Source organism: Cylas formicarius, unplaced genomic scaffold (assembly GCF_029955315.1).
Source record: "Cylas formicarius isolate icCylForm1 unplaced genomic scaffold, icCylForm1.1 PGA_scaffold_4__25_contigs__length_36172078, whole genome shotgun sequence".
NCBI lineage: Eukaryota > Metazoa > Arthropoda > Insecta > Coleoptera > Brentidae > Cylas > Cylas formicarius.
This window is the reverse complement of record NW_026844334.1, coordinates 18,498,184-18,526,160: the sequence shown is the minus strand read 5'-3', so window position 1 is coordinate 18,526,160 and position 27,977 is coordinate 18,498,184. Positions and strand designations below refer to the sequence as shown.

The 27,977-nt window shown below is 33.3% G+C and overlaps 2 protein-coding genes across 2 annotated transcripts in view; both read left to right on the top strand.

The window, feature by feature from the left end:
* LOC132700699 (C3 and PZP-like alpha-2-macroglobulin domain-containing protein 8) overlaps positions 1-27,977 on the top strand; it is a 152,702-nt gene that overhangs the window by 87,047 nt on the left and 37,678 nt on the right. Inside the window, exon 3 of the mRNA XM_060668186.1 lies at positions 6,018-6,211. Within this exon, the coding sequence (XP_060524169.1) occupies positions 6,018-6,211 (194 nt within the window). The remainder of the gene's footprint in view (positions 1-6,017; positions 6,212-27,977) is intronic.
* On the top strand, positions 15,393-20,223 carry LOC132700532 (lipase 1-like). Its single transcript, XM_060667912.1, has 7 exons — positions 15,393-15,589; positions 15,707-15,887; positions 16,398-16,512; positions 16,557-16,806; positions 16,860-17,015; positions 19,629-19,856; positions 19,986-20,223. Exons 1-7 carry the CDS (start codon positions 15,440-15,442, stop codon positions 20,151-20,153), a joined length of 1,248 nt encoding a protein of 415 aa, XP_060523895.1. The 5' UTR covers positions 15,393-15,439; the 3' UTR covers positions 20,154-20,223.

Genomic DNA, 27,977 nt, shown 5'->3' with positions numbered 1-27,977 from the left:
GGGAAGCCATTGAGATACAAAAACACCCACACAATTTCAACAGAAAGGAGGAAACCCTTAGACTCAACCAAATCTGGAACCCGATCCTTAGGAACGCCCGAACAGTACCGATCGATATCCCGAGACCAACCGAAGCGGAACAAGCCCCGCCCACCACCAATCGGCATAATTACAACCTGCGCAGGAGAAATCGTCAGCCTACGTCCAACATCGGGATGGATGGAAGAAGCTCGCCACTCGTGCTAGCGAAACGTTAGGAAGTAATTCCAACCGACGACGGCCTTTAAACCCGAATCAAGATAATAGCTTAATGTTAACAACCTCCTCTATTGATATTAAAAATTGTAGTAGCAATAGAGAATGTCTTGTTTTCGATACGCTGAAGGATTCTATACTTTATTTAGCATTGAATTTACTCAACTGCCTAATATGTGTCATTTTTTTTGTGCCATTTTATTCCCTTATGTTCGAAAATATAACAGATCCGTTGGCTTTATCCCAGTAATCTTTATTAAGAAAAATAAATGTGACAACCAGATGTGTTAGAGGCACTCGCACGAGTTTTCGACCGAAACAATAATAAATAAAAAGTAGATTCAATTACGGAGAGGAATAATAGATCATCCCCATCGTGTTTTTTTAATTACAAATTGCTCTCGTTTTTCTTATAATTTTTGTACATTTAGTTAATGAAGTCGAGACAACGAAGTGGAGTATGAAAGCGGCGGAAAACATAAAGTTGGAAAGTTGGGGGAGAAGCAACGTTAAAAAGTAATTTGGCTCCTCCGTACTTCCTGCATATCAACTCAAAACGTTTAATCCCGATATGATTAAAGTGAATAAATAAATTCTCAAATAATTATTAAAAATGGACTTTTGTAGTATTATTTTCTGTATTTTATGTTTGTTATCAGGGAACGATAGACTATCTAAATTTTATAAAATTCTGGGTGGTTATTAAATATTGCCACAACGAACTGTTTTGACGGCCAGTTTAGCCGTCACCCAAACAGCAATTTAAATAATAAATAAATATTAATTTTAATTTACATACTGCTTTTAAAACAACATTTAACGTTGATAAATTGACCGTTACGTTATGTAGATCTGCCGCTTTTACGGTCATTTAAAATATTTACTAGGGTTTAGTTAAATTTATTTGAACCGGTGCTATTTTTTTTTTCAATTAACAGTGAATCTGGATATATCTGACTTGTAGAATGGGATTGTCCGTTAAAATTGGGGAACATTGTTCCATGGGTCAAATTACCCTAGATTATCTGCCTTACTCGTAAATGTGAAAATATGAGAAAATATTATAGACTTGAGTGCCTGTTCATTTTGTCCACTGCTGTGTGGGCAACTGAGTCGTACTCTTAGCAAGCCTAGTTAATACATTAGCAAGCCAGGAGGACATTCTTCTACTGCTCGATTCTTCTTGTCAATTTTTCCTCGCAGAATCCGTTGTAGGAGTCCGTAACGAGTTGCCTTTAGCAAGATAAGGCCCAGATGTTGCAATTTTCTGCATTTGACAATATTGAGAAATCCTTTGGTATTGTTTATTCTTCGTAGGATTTCGATGTTTGTAATTTTGTAGATCCATGATATCTTCAAGCTCCTCCTGTATTGCGAAAGTTCAAAGGCTTGGTAGTTTCCTTTGTTAATATCCATACGCCATACAAACGAGCAGAAAGGACATGATGATCATAATTTTGTTTTTATTATTATATAAAGAACAATTTACTTTAATGAAACAATTCAACTCTGTGCTACAGTAAGGGATAGTTTTGGCGAGTTTCCGTTAATTCTAAGCTAGCCTAAGCATCAAATGCATATTATGAGGAAGAGTAACATCCTGCGACTCCTGAAAATTAGCGAAACAAAACTAAAGGTGGCAGGAGAGAAAATCGAAATTAGTAAAACCAGCTTTTGAAATTTAACGGTACGAAAACTTCTATATAAAATCTAAATTTCCTAACTTCAGGGGTTATCCTAGCTATTCTACGGATTAGTTAGATAATGCTTTAGCGGTTCTATAGATTTAATTATCTAGTCACTAACAGCCACCTCGCGCTATTAGAAAAACGTCAAAAGAGATTTGGAAGACTAATAGACCATCTGAACATCTACAACAGATAAAAGAAGGACGTCGATATTTCTAAACATCTGAGCTCATTAATCAATATTTTGTTGATTCAGTGCGTCAGATTCCTAATACTGTTGGCTTTGATACCATTGCCAGATATCTTAGTACAAAATGTATATCGCAAGGCACGGATGGAATTACACTAGAAATGCTAAAACTTTGCTGTCCAACTATACGGCCTATTATTACTCAACTTTTTAATCTTTGTATTGAAAACTGTATATTTCTTGTGCAGTGGAAGATAGCCGAGGTTATATCGTTACCAAAAATGAGCAAGCCTACCAACGTCGCAGATCTTCGACCTATTAGTCTGTTGCCAGTGCTTTCTAAAGTATTTGAAAAACTGATTTATAGGCAGATCTGTGGTTATTTCACCAATAACATCCTTTTACCTAAATTTCATTCAGGATTTCGCAAAGGGTACAGTACGACTACGGCTTTGCTCAAAGTTTTGAATGATATATTCTCTCAGCAGCAGATAAAGGGGAAACATCGGCTTTGGTCTTATTGATACGTAATTATCTGGGTCACAGATATCAGCTAGTTTCGATTGACAACATTAGATCGAAAGCCTTAGAAGTTGACAGGGGGATCCTTCAAGACACATTATTAGGACGTCTATTCTTCATTATTTATACAGCAGATAGGTCGGGTTGCTTTGGCGGGTTCAATAGTGACAGGTATACTGATGACACGCAAATACATATTTGTTTTTCCCGGTCTGATGCAGTAGAAGTGGCAAGGAGACTAAATAAATGCTTGGAATCGGTCTTTAAATACTCAAATGATTATGGCTTGAAATCGAATCCGAATAGGTTCGCATTAATATATTTTGTACAGAATACCTATATTCGATTAAGTTATAAACTTCCCAACTTAAAATGGTTAAACATATTGAGGCGAGAAGAAATACATTTTTCTTGTTTTCTTTACAAACTACTCAAAACTGGATGTCCCTCATAGTTGCTGGAAAAACTGGCTTGCAGAAATCGCATTCATTTCTGTGAAACCCGCTTCAATTGTCAGTATGAAATACCTAAAATTAAGAAGTCCATGACTGAAAGCTGCTTCTCGTATACGTCTGTTAGACTACTACTAATCACAGAATGTCTTTCATTGCGCTTTTAAATTTCATTTAAAAAAATATCTCATACGGGCAACTACCTAGATTATTAATCAATTCTCTTTATTTAATATTGTTTTTTTATTGTTTTCCTTTTTTGTTTTATTGCTTGATCCATATCTTGCAAGTTAACAGTTCAGCTGACCTTCGTCGAGCTTAAAATAAAGGCCATTTTATTTATTTATTATAGCGTAACACAAACTAGATTCATTACTTATAATAGCTATACTAAGTCCAAACATAAATATAATATCAATATATAGTATAAAGCACTAACTAATGTATAAAATGCACTATCTATGAAACCCCTGAAAATTTTGTTTTAATTTTGGAATTTCAGCGCTTATGTTAAAGATGGAAACACAATTGACAACTGCAGATTAATGCAATCTTTCAACAAGAAAATTCTTATTGCTTTTAATAAGATTACTTTACAGTTTCTAACACTTATCAAAGGTGGGGAGGTTAAATTGTTGGTCTGAATTTGTTAAAAATTTGTACCTATAAGTTCTACAGCCTGCCACACTTGTATAAGAGGTTAAAAACAATGTGTTATAACCAGAGTAGAATTTTCGCATTTACAATATCTACTTTATAGTTCTATCAATCGATTAATATCCGACGTTTTTTTTACCAAACTGATAACCGCCTGCCTCCAACACGTACAATGCTAAATATTCCCAATATTTTCCGCTGGACAGTTCATCAGTCGGACGGTCCATAAAGTTCCTACTCCATTTGCGTGAACGCCATTATAAAAGATTGAATTGTCATTGCTGATGGATAGGCCTTTGTTGCCTACTACTTTTCATCCGACCTAGTTTGTTTATTACGCTTATGTTTTCGGTGCGTCGTAATAAATAATAATGGAGGCGGCGAACAATGACGAATATGATGCAGGAGTAATAAGTTATCATATTTTGCGTTAGGCATGGCGTGGGAAATACACATCAAACTGTAGGTTTAAGCCAAAATGAATGACTTTTTTTTTATAAAAACTGAGTAAAACATAACGAAATCGCCTTTTAATTAAATAAGTAAAAGAATATAAAAATATAAGATCCAGTCTCTTACCCGATTATAAAGTTATCATAAATATTCTGCATAAAATAATAATATACGTAAATGTTATACAGTAAAACCTGTCAATAACGGCTTTCAAAAAATGAAGCGATATTGGCCGTTATTTTCAGGTTTTGCCTCCCACAAATACAATTATTGTTTATTTGAGATTCTTTCTTAATTTTACCAATCAATATAAACATAAATATACATATGAGCGGGTAGTAGATATTACAACAATACTTGATATACAGATGTTCATTATTTATACGTCACATAAATATTGCAAGATATTCATATAAAAAAGAAATTTGCTTTTTTAAAGTATGTTTTAAGCTTTGTTTGCTTTAAATTTTTCCACAAATCATATCCATAAAAATTTCACCTTTATTATGACTCATTAAATAATTTTGTATGTTCCTTTATTTTGTGCAAACTTAGGTCATGCTAGATAAACTAGGTTTTGGTGTTTGACATTTATCCATATCACTATCATGAGAGTTTTTATCCTCATCATTATTGCGCAGTTCCTGCAATTTCCGTAATACGGAAGTTAGTACTCTGTGGGCAAATCACTTTCAATAAAAGCAAATTATTTATCTAAATCCGAAATTAAGTCACAAACTTTTGCAAAGAGGTGAGCAAGTGGTATTCTGTCTTCTGTATCAAACATTGTATCTTCTTGGATAACATAGGAGAATCCGGCCTTTGAAAAACCTTTTTCCTTTCCTAAAAGTTAAATTGTGTCGCCCACAGAAAATTTCCAACTATCCATTTGATCCATCTTCAAACTGCTTGCTGCCTCCATTGCTTTTTGTCTAAGCCGCGGCCCAGATATTGCAATAGCTTTATTTCTTGTCTTGCAAAACTAATTTAAACGACTTGATCCAAGGCCAATCCTTCGAACTTTGGAAATGTTCGCTATTGGTCGAAGTTACCACCTTCCTCAACCATCCTTTTTAATTCATCTTTATTTTTCAAAATTTCGATAATTTGTGTTTTCCCAGCACTATATTTTTCGGCTAACTTTCGCGTACTCAATGAACACGTTTCACTCTAGGCGATTATATTCACTTTTTTCTTATCTCGTAACTGGAAGACCACAATTTGCAAGGTATACAAAATTTTATAATATAATTTTGAGTAATTTCATAAAGATAGGGGCTGGAAAATTTTAAACTATATTGTAAATACATAGTAAAATTTAAACTACAGTCATCATCAAACAATTAAAAAATTGGTCTTTAAAATAAATTATATATATATATATATATATATATATATATATATATATATATATATATATATATATATATATATATATACATATACATATATATATATATATATATATATATATATATATATATATATATATATATATATATATATATATATATATATATATATATATATATATATATATATATATATATATATATATATATATATATATATATATATATATATATATATATATATATATATATATATATATATATATATATATATATGTGTGTGTGTGTGTGTGTGTGTATTTTGTAAGAACATTACTGAAGAAGGTTCAAACATCAACGCCGATTATGGTTCTTTAATAGTTAAAAAAGACTAAGTGCTTTTTTGTTTCAAGTAATGTTTCATTTAATTCGCTAGCCAAGCGTAGCTTTCAGCTCAATTTATTTTCAGAGGATTCAGTGTCGTCGCACCGGAAATAGCTGTGCCAGGCAAGACCACGGCGGTTTTCATAACGCTGAATGGACTTTCCGCACCCTCGAGGACGTTCAATGTCACCCTTCGGCTACTGGATAATAGTCAAATTTCTCAGAACAACTTGAACGCATATAACCAAGCTCTAATCGAAACGACCCATGAAATAAAAGGTAAGTCTTTTTAAAATTCAACTGTGTATACTCTTATGTGCCTGAAATACGAACTGCAAGCGATTAAGATTTCGTTAATAGGTTAGTTAGTCCGTTCAATACACTATGCGAATCGAAACTAGAGTCAAACTTCTAAGCCGTTTTGTTCAGAGTCACCTTAAGCTCGATGATCGCTAGGGTTCAATTAATTGGTAAATGAGATTTGTGCGCTGAATACACTAAACGAGAAAGTTTTGGTATTATAACGTTAAAGTGAAGCATTTATATCTTCTTGCTCGCGGCGTCCAATGTAACAGCACTCCATTCCATTGTTCGATAAGCTCTATCCATTGTTGTATAATTTTGACCGTCGTCGTAAGAGAGAACCATTTTTTTATTACACTTGCTTCTGGCGTGTTCTTTGAAATTTCAGTGTGCAACGAGGCTGCATCAAACTTGTTCTTAAGGAAGTAATCCATTTTGCAAAGGGAATTTTCAACAATCCAATTCAGTCCAATAGACATTACAATCTCCGATTTCTTGACATACTTGGCTACTGCGACATGCTAATGGATGAGCCATTGTTTCTGAAACAGAGTAGATTCAAACAAATTTCCAGCATCGTATATGTAGAATCGCAGGTAGAAACTATAACTGGATTGAGATTAAGATTAATCTTTCAAGTCCTGCTGTCATCAGTATCGGTGATTCTGAGAAATAATATTCCGCTAAAAAATTGGAATAATTTATTTTTGACAATTTCGGAAACATTGGGGGGAAAATGAAATAGATCCAAAACTGTAAGACCTATTTTGTTTTATCGGGATGGAGTTTCATGAACAAATGAGCAAGTTATATATCAAAATATTGACCAGCGAACGAACATAGCTCTTTATTGCATAAAATTCATATAACACCTGAAAATAGTTCTTTCGTGAGAATCAGGAGTTAATGTTTTAAATATCTCTTATTATTTTTGCTAGTTTCTAAACTTTGTATTCTAAAATATCAAATTATACACCGATCAAGCGTGAGCAAAGTGTCATTTTAAGATGTCAGCTTCATTAACCTGGTGCGGTAACATTTGTAAATTCTGCATGTTGTTTTGCAAAAATGTAACCTAAAACTAATGGCAGTACAGAAAGTAAAGTAAACTGAAGCGTCGCTTATGAAACTTATGGAATAATATACTATTTCTTTAATATTATTGAAACAACAATGGTATTTATTGCGGGGTTTCCTAAAAAAAATGGCGATGAACAGGATTCTTGAAATCAACCAAAGAGGAGAATTTATTTCCAGTTTTCTTATGTTCAGTCTGTTTTGCCTTTGGGATTAAATTTAATCTTAATTGCTGGATCAAAAAAGCTTTAAATGGAAAAATGATATTTCAAATTTTTCGATAGTTTTGAGTTTTGGTTAGTTGGTTAGTAATAAAAGTACCTGACCCAGTGTCCATAAGAAAAAATAAAAATTATAACCATGGCAAAATATGAAGCCGAGAGGTTCTGATAATAACAACTTGATTTATTTTTCCAACTTTTCAAATTAATAATAACACCTTTGTCAATGGAAGTCTTATGAGGCTCACCCTGTGACACCTCCTATTTCCAACGCAATAACGACACTATAATTTGGAGCACTTGCCTAAGCATCTGTCTGTAAATTTTGTCACACTGTATAAACACTGTGTAAAACCGGTAACGATTTCTTCAACGACCACTCAGTAATTTCGCTCCGCTTCCGACATCAAACGAAATTATTTAGATTACTTAGCCGATTCATTAGGAACCTCTCGCGTAATAAATATATTGTGCTACCAAAAGGAAGCAGATCATTTCGCAGGTAAAATAATGCAAGGAACGTTTGTCGAATCGATAGATTCCTAATTGGGCCGCTTAGTCCGAAAGAGGTAAGGTTACGGAGAACCTGTATTAATCTCAGGTATGTGATAAATTTGCAAACCGCGTTATCCCTATGGCTGCAACCGAACCCCAATCTCCCTCCCAATTACCTTAAACGCGTTACCGTCTCCTGCGACATGATTTTTCGGCTCGCTGATTCGCGAAACGAGCCACCGCCTCACTCGGTTAAATTCTAATCAGCCGAGATTTAATTTGAAGAAAGACGCCTCCAGCTTTCGTTTCACGCATTTAGATTTTATTTATTTTTTCCAATACGTGCCGCAGATGGAAATCCGATATCCACCTGATTATTTGTTGTGTGATTTTGTTCAGCAAGTTGCGTTTCCCAAGAGTAACATTTACAAATCCATCCTTATGGTACAACTTTCATAAGAAAATGTTTTTCAGAATATGTTATGAATGTCGTAGCTTGTAGTGTGACCAAGTGTGAAACTATATTTTTTCCCGTTCCCTTTTGGGGACTTTATAGGAGTTTACAGATTTGTGCATTCAAGCCTGTGTCCAGGCCTAATGATACCGTAAGTCTTGTGGAAGAATTCAGGGAGTTGAGTTTATTAATTATACACACGGATGTTGCCTGTTGAAAGGCACTATCGATTGAAGATTCAGTTAGCAAGTCGCCCCAGGAGAATGATAGAACGTTCTAGACCTTTCCTATATTAAAGTTAATTTTATTGTGTATGTTTGTTATGCCTGAGGAAATGGGGTAGCAAAAGAGTAGCTGCTGCACATTTCTTTAAGATGTGAGCAATTCCCCAGCTATATATTTTCCCGTTCCCTTTTGAGGACTTTATAAGACTCTATGGATTTGTTCATTCAAGGCCAATAATTGAAGATTCAGCTAGCTAGTCACCCCAGGAGGATAATAGAACGTTTTAGATATTTCCTATCAAGGAGAAATCCTTCAAACCTTTTATATTGAAGTTAATTTTATTGTGTATGTTTGTTATGCTTGTTGTGGACTGAACAAATGGAGTAGCAAAATAGTAGCTAAAGAAAAGAGTAATTTGCTGCACATTTCTTTAAGATTTTGAGCACTATAACTTAATTATAATTATTTCGTTATTAATCGGTGTACAAAACAATTTTACTCTCCATACCTATTACTTACACCTTATAAACCACTGCTAGTAGTAGTTGCAGAAATCATGTGATATGAAATATTCCAAATAAGGACTGTGGGAGAAAAACAAGAGCTCGACGTAACTGAGGATTTTATATTAAAATATGGAATAGTCACTGTTCGCCAAAGCAGAGCCATTTTCGTAGAAACGTAGTAATATTTGCGTGCTTGATTTGTCGAAAAATTCTCTGAACTTTTTTTTGGTAGAAAAGATTGGTGGTACATGTGAAGTTAAATTTGTACCTATGACTGTATGTGACTTAAGATTATTCCTGTTAAATATAGGAAAGTTGTTCTTCGTTTAGTTCAAGATAGTGAATAGATTTCAAGGAAATTGCATTTAAAGTTTAATATATATACAGTTATTTTACAAATGGAGAATTCAAGTACAATTAACAATTTTCAGATGTTTCAAGTAACTATTTTGAAGCACTTGTGGTTGCAAGAATCGCAAACACGTTAGAAAATTCACATGGCTTTAACACGTTTGCTGGCAGCCTAAAACTGAAAAACTTTTGTGTGATAAAAGATTCAGAAAGACTCTTTAAAAATATTTCTTTATATTTTCAGATATCAATTGGACAGATTTCAATGACATTTTGAGCTGACTCAAGGGTTGCGTCATCGGCCTGGCGCAAAAGCTTTTCCCTTGGAAAGCCGTTGGCGCAACACATGTGTCACTGCCAATCATACAGAAACTATATTTGCTTTCCTTTATAACGACAATGCTCTATTGAACTTCAAGAAACGATGTTCAGTGGCTATATTTAACGTAGCTGGGCTTGTTTGTTTGTTATGTTTTCTTTTATAAGAGTATGCCGAAAACTGTAGTAATCAAGATTTTCCTTGGAAGAACATTGATTAAATATTAGAAAATAATGTTGCAATGAACAAAAAGTGCACAAACACCATCTTAGAGTTTTTTTTTTTTCAGAGGAATAATAAGAAAGCATTTGGTCTTGGTGTTTCTTAGGAGAAGCTCTTTGGCCAGAGAAAAACTATTATAAAAATTATCCATAATACACTATGTCCAATGCCTACATACTTTTGAATGAATGCTAAAACAACATTCGTAACATGACCTTTGCCGGACATATCATCTTCTGTACCAGTGTAAATTCTTACTTTTAAAACTAAACTGGAGGGTTCGCAAAAGATATACAATTTTACACCAAACTTATGCTTCTTATTGTTAATGAATATAAGAAAAAGTAATCGTCTTCGCCATAAAACCATGAACTTATCAAGGGACAGATTTTTTTGGGATAATAAATTTCATCCATTTTACTATTTATATAATCTTGAATGAATCTTATTTTATGCAATCGATCTCCGAACCCAGGTTCTCCTCTCTTTGGGTCTTTTGAAAAATGCAAGCGACGCATTATGAGTAGAAATCGGTTTCAACTCATATGTTGCGAAAAAAAAGCCAAGTTGTAAAGCTCTTCTGTCTTCCAATAATCCCGAGTTCTCTTTGTTTGAATGCGACCCATATGAAGCCTTAAATCCAAAAACACTTTGATTTCGGAAAGTGTAAGTGGTTCCCAAGTCGTAATTCGAGATTGCTCATTAGTTTTCTCGCTAAGAAAAACTTGTTCTGTATATCGATTCGTCTCTTCAGCAATATGTATTAACAACTCATCTGTGATTAATAATTTAAAAAATCCATTCACTCGTAATCCAGGATTACCTGAGAATGGAAATTGTTTCAAGTTTATCCCGTCAGTCCATCCAATACTCGACAAGTTATTACTATTTGGCAATGGACCAGGAAAAGGCGGCTGCTATCCACTATCTATAAACGGTTCCTCATCACTTTCTGAAGCATTACTCAAGGTCAGTAGTTTATCATCCGTTAAAGGTCTCTTTCTATCCCGCTCAAAACGTCTTTTTTGCGCCCTATCCATGACACTACTTCTTTGAAGAAATTCCCAAAACCCACAATGCTCACGTGCTCAGATGCGCCAAAACTGTACAAAAAAAAGCAACAGCTCCTGTCGAAACCTGGCAAAATACTGACTACCATAGACAACTATATTATATTGGTTAGTTTTGGTTAGTTAGTGCTGACTACCTAAAATTTGGTGGTGCTGGAAGGCCGTGACGCAACATATGCGTCATAGGCAGAACTATGTGATTGAGTTTGTACTTAGCAACAGACATGTTTAAACAAATTATGGCGAAACAAATATAAGTGAGGATACATAGATAATCATAATTTAGATGCAATTTAGTTACTTTATTCGTCACGTGTAATTACAAGCTACATATGCGAGCGAAGAAAGTAAATAAAAATTCCATGGCATGATTTTTTATGAAAACATTCTTAAAAACGCTTTTTTAAACTCACTTGGAATCGATTCATCGAGGGAAACGTGTTCAATATTGTCCCTCGGAAAAATTCTAATCTCTACCATGCTCGGCCCGCAGGGAAAGACAAAAGAAAAATGGGGTTTTTATTTGGTTTGACAGATTAGGGATTACGTCCGGATTCGCAGTAAAACCAGCGCCTTACGCTTCAACATAAATGTTAATGCTGCGAAACGTCGATTTCGCAAAACCGATTAAACTTGCTTGTGCTTTATAATTTCACTAACTGGATAATGCAATCGTTTGTTCAACTTTTAGCTCTACGAACTATTTAAATAAAATGAAGATTTAAGTAGATCTAGACTGATGCTTGCAAGAGAAAAGTTTTACTTCCAAACTTTGTCAATTTCAAATAAAGCCAACTTTAGCGTGTGGGTTGACTCACGTTCTTTTTGTATGCTCTGGAAACCGTTAAGTTAAACTTGACTTTTTAAGATCCTTTTCTTTAATTTTTTGGCTTAGTGGTTTTTTTAGATTTTACCCTATCTACTCACATTGCGCATAGTGCCTCAGGGAGTTTTTTCATGGAAGCAGTATACCGACAAAATACTGAATTCACTCACTAATTTCATTTTTTATAGAGTGAACTGGAAGAATCTTGAAATATAATTTTTGAATTTTTGTTATCAAAGGAATACTCAAATGACAAATGAAAATAAAATGTGCTTACTTTTATTAAAAAATCAAATGCGTTGTCATTTCATTTGGGATTTGGATTGTGAGGGCAAATACGTCAAAGAAAAGAAGGGTATTTCTGCACAAAATATATTGCAAGTTGTTACGGCTAATTTTTGACGACCACTGATTCAAATAGTAAATTGTACTTATTGTTTGATTTCACTAGGAGTTGAAGGCACTTTCTTATATATACATAAAAATAAAAGTAATGTGTTTCATTTGTAATAAAATTTTAATTAAGATGGACAAAATAAATTTACCGTACATTCTTTTGATTAAAATATTTCGTTTTATCATTTTTCATTAGAACACTTTGTTTTGAATATACAGGGCGTCACGTTAGCTTCATATATTAAGATAACTTTTTGAAATTTGTTCCATATTACACTCATATTACCTACCTGGTCCATTTTGAGATTACTTTTTCGAATTTGGAGCACATTTAAACATGCTGCTGTACGATTTTTAGCAAAAAACTCAATGAAGTAATGAAAAAAATGGGAAGTGAACTAGCATTTTTTCTGACGAACGTCTATGGACTTGAAGTTATTTTTTTGTATTTAGGGTATTGAATTTTATATTTTTTATTTGTTTCTTATAGAACATTGATTTCAAGCTTCCTTTATTATATATTTTTAATCATCTGACCTACGATTCGTTTGACAGTTAATCGATGAATTGAATTGAATTGGTTTAGTTAGTTAGTTGAAAAAATACTACGTGCAACTAACGCTTGAAAAATCAATTGAAAAAGTTAAATTGAAAACAAAAAACATAAGGAAAGTCGTACTATTTAGGGTAAAGGATAGGAGTCACCTACTATTTTTCTAACGTCCTGCGTGTAAATAATTATTAAACATGGTGCACTTCTTAAAATTTCAGTTTCCTTATTTAGAACTTGAATGTTGAGTTTTCCTTTATATTTCCAAGAATTTAAATGCTATTGACGAGTAATGCTTCTATAAGTTCAACCTCCATAAGCACGTATTAGTTGTGGTGAGATACTAAATTTATAATTGTGCTTTCGTATTTAACTTTCATGTTTGCTTTATCTGACTGAAATATTAAAATATGTGTAGAAAACTTCCGCAAGCATTTACTTTATATATACGTTGCCGCGTAACTACCATCGTTACTAACGCGTACAAAACGAAACAGGTCAACAAAGTTTTTGAATTTCACACAACATGCAGTTGCTAGTTCGGAGAGAGAATCATTTATACGTGTAACTAAAACATATTCAGCGTTTACTTCATCTACACGAACATCTGCATAAATTTGCATTTATCTGCCGTGTGCTCTAATAATGTCATTTCAGTTGTAAAACACGCCCGCGGCTTGTTTGCATATTTTACAACCTCTCTTCCCTACATCGGCAAATATTTGCCTGAATATTAATAATTTAATAAGTTTCGTCCTATTTTTTGTCAATACTGTTATTTATTGTGGTCGGGCGTGTATTTCTGCATCACGACGTTGATTTTTATGTGGCGTGCAACGTTTAGGACACCCTGTAGGTTTTCTTTTGTTGCAATTGGATATCTCGGTTAATAGCAAAGAAAAACCTTCGGGTTTTTGCGAACCTGAGATATTTTTTGTGGGACCAAAGATGGCAAAAACAAAATCGTCATAAAGATATATTACATTTTTAGGTAACTCTTCAATTTCAGCTCCTTGTTAATTTAATAAAATACATGAAATCGAATTCCAGTAAAACTTTTGAAGTGGTCAATTTTTTATCTATTTCGGCAGGATTTACAAACGTTTGATTTTTTTCGATGATATTGATGTTAATCAATTCTCAATTTTCAATAGACCATGCGAAACAGTATCCTTTGAAACTAATGCTATTAACAATATTTTATATTTAAAGTAATTTAACTAACAAGATAATTTTGTAAACATCATTAAGCCGATCGGTTAGAGCAGTGTCTAAAATTTTCTATATAGAAGTTTACTGTTAAATTTTCATCGATTATAAAAAAAATATCTGTGTCCCTAATATACAGGTAGGACACAGATATTTCTTCCTGGGTCAGCTAACTTTCTTGTCAACATCTTGTCAACATTGTGAAGCTAACTGGTAGATGTTTGTTATCTCCGTAGCGTTAAGGCTGGCCAAGCTTACAATGGTGTTCGTATACTTTTTCACAATTCTTTGATTTTTAGTTTTTCGAAACTCATTTTCATGATATTGCAGTATTTAATACGGCAAGCCAATACCGCATTAGCCAAAATTGTGACTTCCTCAGCCTTTCGATTTTCTTAATTATATGTTTTTGAACAAGATTTGTCAAATTCTGTTAATTTAGATATAATTGGTTCTTGATGGCAATATCGAAAACAAGCAAATGGTTAAAGAGATATCCTAGAACAACATTTTCATAACACAACACAAAACATAAATAACACAAAAAATAAATTCAAAAATACTAACTAAAAATCAATCACAATATTTACGCAAATAAGACTATTATAGTCGGAATTATAATCATTTGTAATGACGTAGTTTTTGTGTATTGTTTTTTAATATATTACCAACAGCGGTGACTCATTGAAAATAATACATGTCCCGATGGTTTACATATCTTTATATTAAGATATGTGAAATATCGATCAGTGCTAGTCGAAAAACATTGGTGTTTCAATCTTCAATGTTTAATAATCAGCGAATAATAGGCAACCAGCATTACGTCATTACATATGGGTATAATTCTATGATAACCACCAACTAACATAACTAATAACTAACAACTTTTTGACAAGCTTGTAAAGGTGAATTATTTGAAAAATATATAAGGTGTTGCATTGAAAAAAAAGGAACGTTGATCAATATTTCAAAAACTCCTACATTTACAAAAAACTGAATATGCAACTGTCTCTACGTAAAAATATTTCATTAGTTGCTAGGCAGCTGAGATACAAGGGGCAACTTAATACATAATATTAATATTATAACAAATAACCGAGATACCTTTGTAATTGCTACCAAAATGGGACACACTTTACATACTTTAGATAACGTAATTATATAGTTAATAATTATTTTAGAGCTATAATTTGTTAAAAGCATAAGATAGTTTGCATTTTCTTGTAACGATAGTTATATTTTACGTCATGCAATAATCGCAATCAGCAAATTGAAGTGTAAATATGGTGAAGTTAGAATGTCTAAGCTTTCTTCTATTCGCATACTACATACCAGAAGCAAATGGATCGATACGAGTGTGCAAATCGTATAAAGACTTTGCTGTCCCTTGGAGCAAAAATTGTTGGCGGAATGACTATGACGTCTTAGATTCAGTAAGATATAGAAAAGTTGATATAACTTATTTGTTTTTGATACTTAAAAGTTAGTAATTTAGTAGATGCCCAAATCATTATATATTCGATTCCTTCCTTTTTGGGTACACTTTTTAGTCTGCAATCGCGCGAACGTGGGGATTTCACACTGAAAATTACACTTTAACGTTAGAAGATGGTTACATTATTACCGTAATTCGAGTTTATAAAGAGCGTAACAGAAAACATCCCATTGTACTAGGACACGGTGCGTTCACGAATTCAATATGTTGGCTATTTTCGGGTAACAACTCTTTGGGTAAGTTTGACACATACTTTTGAGGCCAAATGCCAATTCCAATTTTCTTCTTTTATGTCATAATTTTGTTTTTCTTAATGCGAAAAAAAATCAACTTTGTCCTCGACGATCTGCATAATAAGGCCTGGAAACCTTTCAAACGAAGTGCAATGGCTTCAACAATCGACTTGCATTTACGTATTTTCTATTTGTATAATTGGTCTACTGGTAGTGATAACAAAGTGCGTCTCAGATAAAAATTAATTTTAACTCTCTGAACAAAAATTACTTTAGTCCTTTTTTCGAAGTTACTGACGTTTATAAAAACATAGTATATTTATTAGTGACCAGATTTATTCTCCTGAAAAAGGTAACAAGGAAAAAAATTACAACAAATGGTGACGCAATTGCATATATATGTTATTATATAATTTAATCCCAGAAAACACTTTCAAAATATTTTTTGTCGAGAGCGTGTTGTTGCCTCTATTTGGATACACTATGTGCAGATGAAAAAGTTATGGCTTCTAGCATATGTGTTGGGATATTTGGGTTACGACGTTTGGATGGTAAATTTCCGAGGAACCAGATATAGCAAGGAACATGTATCCTTGACGTACAGAAGTCACGAGTACTGGAAATTTACGTAAGCAAAATAATATGGTTCTGTAGTCTAATTTAAAACTATAGTTTTCATGACATTGGAATACACGACTTAAAGGCAACCATGGAATTGGTCAGAAACGTCACAGACAAGAAAGCAATTTATCTAGGTTATTCAATGGGGACAACTAGTGGATATGTTTATTGCTCCATGACGCCAGAACACTGCGACAAAACAATGTTAGGGATGCTTTCGTTCGCACCCGTAGGTTACTTAATTGGAATTAAGGGTGTTTTCTCTATAGTAGCCAACCGATCAGTTTGGCCGCTTGCTAGGGTAGAAAATAATTTTCTAATAGGGATTCCGTTTTATTCTCTGGAGAATTTCAGGCGTTGACTTACTTATTCTTCAACGGAGAATTCACCAAACTAACCCTCGTTAATAAATTGATATACAAGTTTTTGTCTTTGACAGCCGTAGGAAATTACGCCGCTATATTTTTGGTAAATTTCGTATTTGGATTTCACTTTACCGCGTTAGACCCGGTAAGTAAATTGTTTCGTTGTAGCTATAGTTTTTATTCTATAAATTGAAGAAAAATCAGTTGACGTTTAAATATGTTAAGGGCAAACTGATTGCGAGGAACTACTAAGATTCTGTTTAACAGTGTTTAAAGGAATACGTTTTGAAGCTCGTGACTTTCAGATACTCATTTATTTATTTGTCTACCAGAAGTTAATTCAGAATTAAATATTTAAATATTTTTGCATATTACGTAGTAAATTATCTAATAAAGAATAAGATATGAAATAAAAAAATATTGAGTACAACCAACCAACCTCTAAGTAAGAAGTAACTTAAAGACGAAAGTTGCTTGGATTCACTTATGCTTTCAAAATATTATATTTTTATGTATAGAGGATGTTTGTATTTTCGTGGGCAAGTTGTAGTTGTTTTCAAAAACGTACCTGGAAATTTATGCTGCCGTTATGCCCTTGTTATACAGTGTGTCCTACTGAAGAATTTTACACCCTTGTAAAATCTTCTTTTATGGTTCGATTTTGATAATTTTTTTTTTTGTTGAACGGATCTCTCACTAAAACCTTATATTTCTTATTACATCAATCTGAAGTCATGCTGTCAAACATTCGCTTCTCCATTGCAAACTTGGTTTTACAAAGCAAACAGTATACCAGCGTCAATCAATTTTGATATTTCTGTTAGTTTCATTATTAGAAATAAAATCTGTTTAGTTCATATCTAATCCTCTCTAATTATATTTAATTTTAAGGAAATCGTTAATGTCTTTCAGTGAAATCTATCGAACAAAAAAGAATTATCAAAACTAAACCGTAATCAAAGATTTTTAAAACGCTGTACAGCTTTGAGCGGGACACAAACGATATTTCAAACACCTTGAATTGAAACATTATAATTGGTGTAGTTGGATTCTGAGTATTCCTGAATGAGAATTCGTTGCCGTACTTTTACAAAATTTCTGGATTCCGCCTGCATCGATTTTTTCTGAGCCGAACGTTTCGCCAGTCATCCTGTTCTTCAGAGCTGCTGACGAGTTTACTGTCGAAATCTTAAGACTCTTTCATATTCTTTGAGCCTAGTTGATATTTGTCGTCCGGTCTCTCCAACGTATTCCTTGCCGCATATGCATGGAATGCAAACTCCTGGTACCTCAAACGGAATTTTGACTTTGACGAATCGAAGATGTTAAGAGATTTTTGGTTAAAAGTACAACATCAAAACCAGATTTACATTACATTTTTTGCACGTAATCAATTCCTCAACCAACGAAAAATCCGAGAATCTGTAGGAATCAATAAGTAACCAGACAATCTTAATCGTCTTAAGGCTCTTTCATGTTCCTTGAGCCTAGTTCATATTTTTCGTCCGGTCTCTTTAATATATTATTTGCCGCATATGCACGGAATGCTATAAACTCAAACGGAATTTTGTCTTTGACGGACCGAAGGACAGATTTTTGGACAAGTGGTAAGTCTAGTTTTTACGTTATAGTTCTTTAGAACTTTTGATATGTGGTCAGTGATGTTTTGAATATAAGGAGCACAGTTCAAGTGTAGGATTGCTTTCGGAAGGTTATGGTGAAAGGTTTTTTTGTGGTGGAATGCTTAATATCTTTAATGTGGAAATTGTTAGAAAGAAGAGCAAAAGTAAAGTGGTTTAATTCAGGCTTCAGTAATTCGGCCTGAGATAGTTTTACGTCTCTGTAAGCAAGAGAGTTGATAACAGAGGTTTTTTTATCACTTGTCCAAAAATCTCTCCACATCTTCGTCCGATCCGTCAGAGACAAAATTCCATTTGAGATGCCAGGAGTTTACAGCATTTCATGCATATGCGGCAAAGAATATATGGAGAGATGGGACGAAAAATATCAACTAGGCTCAAAGAACATGCCGAACACAATCATGAAAAAATCGAACTATGAACAAAGATTTTACATGGGTGTGCAGTTTTTAAGTGGGACACACTTTACATTTGGAGTTGATTTTGTAATAGAAGTGGATCTAATATAGTGGCCTGAGTTGATATTTTAAACATAAAAAACTACAAAAATTAATATTGCAAATTTAAATGGTAAAATCCTTACAAGTCATATTTTTCCAATATTCGATATTTTAAAAGTTATAGATTTGAAAATATTAAAACGTTACTTTTGACATAAAATTAACATTACAGTATATATGAAATACGGGGTCGGATAAATAAAAAAATGGCACATAATAAACAATATAAAAGTATAAAGAATTTTTGTCTTTTCATATTTTATACAGGTTTTGCCATGCGATAATAAACGCGACGCCCGGTCATATATCGATTGATATATTAATTGAAAGCCGTGGGCCATTTTTGTGAAGTACAGGCCTTATCTCTCGTTAATTTCGCAAGCAACATCTAGAATAGTCGAGTATATCCGTCTTATGAGGACCCTCGTTAGCCATCGTTATTAAGAAATCCGCATTGATTTTTCTTAGAGTGGGAGATAAACTATAGTTTACGGATTAAAGGTTGAGAAAAATATGAACAAATTTTGGTTCATGTCTATTACGTGAAAATAGCCTGAGTTTTAAACGAATATATGAAACAAGTTCTAGAATACGACTGAATACGACCTCACGTTTCAGACCTACATCCCGGTAGTTATTAACAGGTTTCAAGACACCGTAGGAGTCGAAGTGATCAGCCATCATTCGCAAAACTATAATAATAAAAACTTTAGGCAGTTTGATTATGGTAAAAAGAAAAATCTGGAAATATATTCACAGGAGCAGCCTCCCGCCTATCCTCTTCACAAGATTCCGATTCCCATCGCTATGTTTGTTGGCAAGGGGGATTTTATCGCCACTGAAAAGGTAAATTATCACTTCGCGATTTATATTTCCGAATGTTATTGGCGGTTTGACCTCCAACACTTAAATCTTAAATTTGTTGAAATCTTACGATAAATAAGTCAATATGTTACAATTATGGTTTGCTTTTAGTCTGGTTCAAGATTGTATTCACAACTCGGGTCACGATGCGGTTATTACATCCTCGAGGAACGAAGCTGGTGCCATAATGATTTTGTGACTGCTAAAAATATACGCGAGGTGCTATATGGGAAGGTGATTAATAAAATCTCGGAAATGGAGAATGGGGAATGCGCGTAGCAATTTGTGTTGCTTTTTTAATAGATTTTTATCGATTGTATGTAAAATACTACTTGCATTATAGCGCAGTTTCTCCTCTAATGTGGTTTTATTTTCCCTATTGCTGCGATAAGTGGTAACTAAAAAACCTATTGGTAGTAATGAAATTATAAATAAAATTTCCTAGCAAGTTTAAAAATCGTGATTCCTTTCGGATAAAATTGGCGAAATGTGTTCGGTACATTAATATAAGTCACACATTTATTCCATTATATTTGAAAATAACCATTAAATAATTTAAGCGAAATATTAAGTAAATACTTCTGAGTATTAAAAAAATAATATACTTTATAAACAAATTCAAAAAATTATTTTGTTCAGGTTAAATACAAAAATTATGACAGTCTGAGAAAATATGATAAATTCTCAGAAATATTTAGCACGGTCGAGCACATCAAGTTCAGTCAAAAATATCAACTGCAAAAGCTAAAAAATACAATATACAAAAAGAATCTCCCTGTGGACTTGTAGTCAAGTCAACGCCTCCAAATGCACCTCATATTTGCACATTTTCATTTTTGACGGCTTCTATATGAATGGGAATGTTTTTTTTTATCAGTTCATAAACCAAACTTGATCTTGTGTAACTTCGAAGGGATGAAAACTTATTCATCCCATCGAGCACGGCAAAAATAACCGGCTTAAATTCGCAAAACGTCATACGGACAACACGTAAAGGGAACGAAGAATTAACCTTCGAAATCAGAACAAATCCTCTAAATGGAGTAAAATGATTTATAAAGGTGCTCAACAAAATACTAGTCCCATTGTTTGTTCCGGGAGCAGCTTTAGGGTCTCGTTCATCCGCGTGGTAAATTAGGCTTTAACAAATGAACTACAACGCATCTAGGCGCGCTCGGATTTAATTGAGATGTAGCGTGGCAAACAAATAACTAACGCGAATTGGATAATTTGACGCAAATTGTTGTACTGTGAACACTCGGTATCGTATATATATTTTAAAAATATTTATGCTTAGTTTCGTTGTTTGTGTGGTATACTTCCTAGTGCTTCCTTTGAGATGATTCTAGTTTTTAAATGACTTTTAAGAAGTTTAAAGAAAATCTCTGTCGCCAAAAATTAAAATTGTTATTTTGTTCATTCTCTGTAGTACATTTACAAATTCTAGCGTTTTTTTTTATAAAACTTATTCCAAATTTCATTATGGATCGATCTTATATGTTGTAATTTAGTTATTGATAAGACAAGCTACTTAACAAAATATCCAATTACAATGTTACACAATCATATCTAACAACAACACTGCCGACCACTATGGAACTTTCGCAAAATCTATGTAATTTTATTGTGCATAAACCCTGTATAAAGTGTCCTTCACATCACGTCGGTAGGTTTGGGATGCTAATTAAAGTTACAGCAAACATCGGTGAATATTAAAATTTGCACAAATCATAACATAGTGGATTGATACTTTTTCAAATATCTCGCGCCCTGTATAATTGACGAAACCCGAAACTCTCTCTCTCGATACAGTTTCGATGCTGTTTAAATAAACGTATCCCATCTTTAACGGTTTTTGATTTATCGCCAATAATTTACAAAAAAAAACGAAAATTTTTAGGATTTTTTAGATTTTTTGCCCATAAACGACACACCCTGTATATGATTCAAATAATGTTCGAAGTAGAGGTTATAGCCCTGGATGTTCCACGTTTCCAGGTCCAAGAAAATAGTAAATAGTATTCGAGAAAATAAGTTTTCTCTGAAACCATGTAGTGCGCCGTAATAATCAATGACGTCATCGCGTCTTGACAACCCCCGAAATAGCGATTTCAATATGGATTTTTTCAAATATCCCGAGCAGCGTATATGATAGACGAAAACCACAAATTCCAAATGGTAGCTCCTCCTACTAGCCATATTTTTTACGATTTTTGATTTGCGCCTAATAATTTACTCTGAAAACGAACAATTTTCTAGGTCGTTTAGTTTTTTGTCTATAATTTGAAAGCCCTGTATGTAGCCGAAACAATGTCTAAAATAAAGGTTATTGCACTAGATCTTCTGCGTCTGCTGGCTAAAGAATTTTGTTGATCGGGTGAACGATTATGGAGGAAAACATATATTTCTGCAAGCTCCCCCCCCCCCCCAAAGTTCCGGAGCAAAGCTGCATATATGTGCCAAATATGAAGTCGATTGCTTCAAATTTCGGACACTTATCGTGTTCCAAAAAACAGTCGGTAATCGCGAAAAAAGATGGATGCCGGCATCGGATTAGGGTCATTTCTTATAAGCTTATGTGCCTCGTGGAAGGTTAAAAAGGAGACAAATTTCAATTTTGTAGCTCCACGGTTCGAAAGTTGTTCAGGAAAACCAAAAGATGAGAACGGAGAACGGACAAACAGAAAAAAAAATTTTCTGTACTGCGATCCCATAGGACCTACCGCTACCGAGATAAAAAAATTTTATACTAGCGTAGATACTTTCGAAAAATTCGATTTCATCGATTTTCGAAAGTAACAAGAAAAATGGAAATAAATTTTACTAGCTGTGGCTTAAAATGCTCAGAACCTTGGTAGAACATCACTCTCTGCGTGCTCACTAATTATAATATTTTAACAAATAAAGGCGAACTTAAGTTTTTAATTTCACCAACAACGAAAATATATCTGCCACGAAGCATGACAGGAATAAGGAAATACTGTAGGAACCCATTTCAGTCCACTTGATTTTTTTAATAATTTGTTCCTTAAGAGTCATCAAGCGTCTAAAATACCCTTAGCTATGAACAAGGAAATAAGTTATTAGGTTAGGAATTTTTTGAACACTGTTTTTCTTATGCACGCTGTTAACAGTTCACAATATACTTAACTTTTAAAAGCTTTTATCTCAATTATAAAGTTTACTAAAAAATTTTTGAAAAATTTGGAACAATCTTGAAAATTTGTAGAGAAATATCCCAATACCTATTTGATATTTATATTTAATAATTTGATATTTGATAATTTTAACATAAAACTGTGCAAACCCATAAATGATTAGAATTTGGTAGTTAAATTTTGCCAACAGGATGGAGGATCGTTCAAATCTGGGTTTTATAGAACTGTTATGTTCTTGATGGAAAATATTACGAAACTGATTAATAATATTATGTTGTCTTTAAAGCTTTTAATTTCTATAAATATCAAACTTTTTTATCTGCTGCTTATTCTAAAATATCCACTGCTCAGTGCGCACCCAAAGTCCCACTTTTTTAGACTTTAGCTTAGCTAATGGCTACTGCAAGTCAGTTATATTATATTATATATTACTTATATTACTTCATTCAGGAATTCAAGAGCAATCAAATGTTTGCAATATATTTTAAGCATTGGCTTTTTCACGTTTGTCACATCTGATGGTCACGTAACGTGTCATCAGTGATGGAATTTGCGCAATAATGAACTCAAAAAAGTGTCATTTATTACCCTTGTTGCATAATATACTAAAAAATATGTATTAAAGTAGCTTTTTACAGCCCAGATAGTTTGGAAATTTTATCGATTTGGTTGTATTTTTTTGCAAACATCCTTAAGCGTCATTCCTGATTTACGAGTTGGAGTTTGTGATTCCCGGCTATGTTCATTTCGGTATTCATAATTTAGTTATTTCACCAAGGCCCCGCGGTGAATAAATCAAATTATTCCGTTTTAAAAAGATTTCTCAGCTGGAATATTTATGTGGAATTTATATAATTTTCACGCTTCCTTTCGAACGCTGGGGATGTTGATTTACGCGAGTATGGCATCCGATCCATATATTTCGTACACTCGTAAAACTTTTAATACAAATTCATTTATCACGAATGGTATCTTTTCGCTCCAACTTTTTAAATATAAGTTTTGCCATTTTTTATTGCACAAATGGGAATCACTGAATAAGGCAAAAATTAATATACGCAGGTCCTATAGTTATATGCAACGTGTCTTAGAATCTGTATGCAGGGATCTTCGCTCTAATTATATCACAGTAAAGGTAAAATGGAGTTTTAATAGTACATTTTCAAATTGTTGAAACATGAAAATTTGACATGTTAGCGTTGTACTTGCAGTCACATAGAAACGCCGTCTTTACCTCAGCACGGTGTTTGGAGGTGTATCCTGAACGACAAAACTCCTAAAAACTCACAACAAAAATTAAATATCTATTCTCCCCACTATTTGGCAATAGAATGAGTTTTATAATATAAATCGAATAAAAGTGGTACCAGATTTATTCTACAAACTAACCAAAAGAATTGGTCGCCTAGAAAGAAGTTTATTGCATAAGTTTAAATAGGAACTACAGTCGAACTTCGATAAGTCGAACTGCGATTTGACACATGAAAATTTCGAGTTATCAAGACTTCGAATTATCAATAAAAACTATAAATGCATGTACTTTTTTGTGAATGAACATTTATTCATTCTTTTTAAAAATGGGTTATGCGTTTCATAAATGCCCTAATATCTATGATTTTTGAACAAAAAACGAAAATTATGAAATAGTATGCATATATATGCATGTATTTACATAATATATGTACATACAAATGTATTTAATATATACCCAATATATATAAACATAGTATGTATCCACATATACATACATATGTATGTATATATTAAAGTTTACTCTTTCACTGGAAAAAAGTCAGTTATTTGTGACTGACGACCGGATTTTTATTTTGGTTTTCAACAAAAGCTTCAATTTTATTTAAACAATCATAGAGGGAATCAGTTGTGTATTCACTGGTTTTCAAATTGGAACGCATGATAATCAACGAATTTTCAACCATTCATTTGAAGGTGGTTGCTGAGAATCATCTTCCAATTCCTCCTATATCTTTTCGTAGTCATCTTTGATGTTTAACTGTACCGGTTCGGATCTGCAGGACTCGATAATATCTTCATCAGTAGGAAACTCTGAACTAACAATATAAAAATAAAAAATAAAATCGTTGATGGCGCTACCTTCTGCTATACCTCTAATGTTTGTCCAAGCTTTAAACTCGATTTCTATTTGGATTTCGTCTTCACTCTTTTCTTTCAGGCGTTCACTTAGGAAAATCAAGGGAATCTCATCTTCTTCTTCTTCCCATTCAGAATACTGAGCAAAACCGGCTTTTTCAAAAACAATTTGAAATTGTTTCAGGCTTAACGTCGATATTTCATGCGGTAGTTACGTCGTCAACACAATCCATTAGTGTAATGTTATTGTTTTCGTTTTCTTCGAAACGTTCCATTGCGATGATGACTGAATGTTTATTTTTCAAAATTGTAGACACTGTACTTGCCGAAATCCCATACTTCACAGCTACATCTTTATTTTTTGTGCCACTTTCCACTTCTTTTATAACCTTGATTTTTCGATTAACAGACAAAGCTTTTAAAGTACATTTGATGACATATCAACAAATGCAAAAATCCAAAAATGTCTTTAATATAATGTGTAAATTGAATAGGGACAGTATTTTTCACTTAGTATTAACTAGTTAGTCATACAAGTGAACTTAGCACGCACAGAAACTGAACTGCTTGCATAGATACGTTAAAAAGACAGGTTAAGATCGGTCGTAATTAGGGGGTTCCCCGAGAAAATTCGACTTATCGAAAAGTTGGCACCAAATGTTTCGTTCGAGTTATCAAGATATTCGAGTAATCAAGACAAACTAACACGCACTTCCTACTTTTGACGCTATTGCCAACCAATTTGGTTCGATTTATCAAAAATTCGAGTTATCGAACTTCGACTTATCGAAGTTAGACTGTATTTACGTGAGACGCAAAATCACAAGATCATTAAACTGTCACAAAACTTGCTCAAAATCTTCAATGTCATTTGCCGAAATTCCCTACAATGTTGTCAAATGCAAATGGTGGTTTTTATACTCGACAAACATCTCAATTTTGATTCTTATAAATAAATTATGCTTTTGTATGCTTAGTGGGGCTAACGCTTTTTTCAGAGTTCGAAGGACCACTTAGGAATCTTTTCCCGATAGGTTCAGCGGAGTAATAACCACTTAACTTTGTTTTTTACTACTTTAATAAATATACGGTACTCTGCAAGCCAAACAGAAAGAAACAAACAAACATTTGTATTCCATATCAAAATTAATTGAAATTAGGAGGCATTCGCGGAGCGTCTCGACCCACACGTGAATCCCGTCGGGACTTGTCCTTTTCATCCTTGTCTTAGTGCGATGTTGCCGGGTTGCCTCAAAGCTTGGAATTAATATTTAGTCTTTCGCCTGAACAATGCTAATAATACCGTAGGCATTCATTGCAATCAACTATAACAATGGAAGATATTGGGGTAAACTTAGTCTTGATACATGGAAATGGTGAGTGTCAATACTATTGATATCCCTGACTGGCAAACTCTCGGGAAAAATACATTAATATTTAACCTTTATAATATTTTATTTAAACCCTAGAAAGGCTTCCAATATAAATATCGATGGGGATATTTTAACATAAAAAATATTTCACCAATTGTCTGTGTCGAAAATACCCCATCAAGTTGGAGGAAGTGAAACGCTCTTAGTTTTTAAACAAGCGGACGCTAAAGGCACTCCGCAAAATGTAATTATTAACATGGCGGAAATAATTTCTATAATGTTTACCTGTATGAAAACTGCGTTTTGGAGTGCTTTTTAACTGGCTCTATAATCCCGGCCAACACTTGAGAGTAAGTTTTAATTGAATTTAAACGCTGCAGAAGTTTTTGTTTCACATCGAATTAAAATTTGCTCAATAATTTTGAATTATGTTATGGCGGATTTGAACAGCCAACGGGCAGTGCGGTTTAACCATCCAATGCGACATGAACTTTCAAAAGTATCGCGTATGAATTTGAAAAAATATATTATTTAAATGGGTCAAGAGAAAAAGCAATAAATTATTTTCGAGTTTCTGAAATTGGCACCAGGTGGCGTAATTGAAGGATTCTAAGAACTTTTTTTGCTACAAAATATTCTTATATTAATGATAATTAAAGTAACGACTATTTTAAGGACATAAAGTCAAATATTTTTTATTAATGCTTTTTGCTCTAAAAGGAATGTGGTGATGATTGTTCGGAATTTAATATTGATATTCCAAAAAAGCTTTAATGCATTTTAATAAATTTGGAGTTCTTAAAAATTACTTTTCCTAGGCTCGCGATTGCTGAAGTTAGCTGTCAGATAGCGTTTTCTGACGTATTCTCAAAACGATATGCAAACTACATATTTTATTACTTTAATAAGCTATTCTTCAATAGATGATTAGTCATAATTTTTGAAAACTGGAAATGATGTCAAAATATGGTATTATCAGCTTTGTTCTCGCCGAAAGTATTGTAAAAGAGTAATAAAGATAGGTAACGAATTTATATTTCAATTTAAAATATCGTTTGGCATCCTAAACAATAAATTAGCCTTTTATTGGTCCATTAAGTGTAATTAATATCATGCTGTAAAGCGGAGATGCTTCGCAAAATTTACCTTTTTTAAGCTTTTTTCAGATTAAAATAAAGCTGTGGTTTTCACTGGGTTCTTGCTCTGTTTGACAAAATAAGTCATATTTTTCCAAGTTGATAGCATAACAAAAGCTACTACTTCCAAACTTAGTAAAAAATTTTAAGCCTTTTTGCAGTTATCGACTTTTATTTCGGAAAATGTTCGAATAACTCCCCTTCCACCTTCCTTAAAAAATAGAGCAAGGAGTTAATAAAAGAAGCTTTATCGATTTCCTTAATATTTCCTCTTACGCCTTTCGCTGGGCGAATACCGTACCTGGTTATTCTTACTCGGACACCCGG

Coding starts and splice junctions, on each gene's coding strand:
- LOC132700532 (XM_060667912.1), top strand. CDS start 15,440: ATGGTGAAGTTAGAATGTCTAAGCTTTCTTCTATTCGCATACTACATA. Junction 15,590..15,706: donor ACTATGACGTCTTAGATTCA/GTAAGATATAGA, acceptor TACACTTTTTAG/TCTGCAATCGCGCGAACGTG. Junction 15,888..16,397: donor TTCGGGTAACAACTCTTTGG/GTAAGTTTGACA, acceptor TATGGCTTCTAG/CATATGTGTTGGGATATTTG.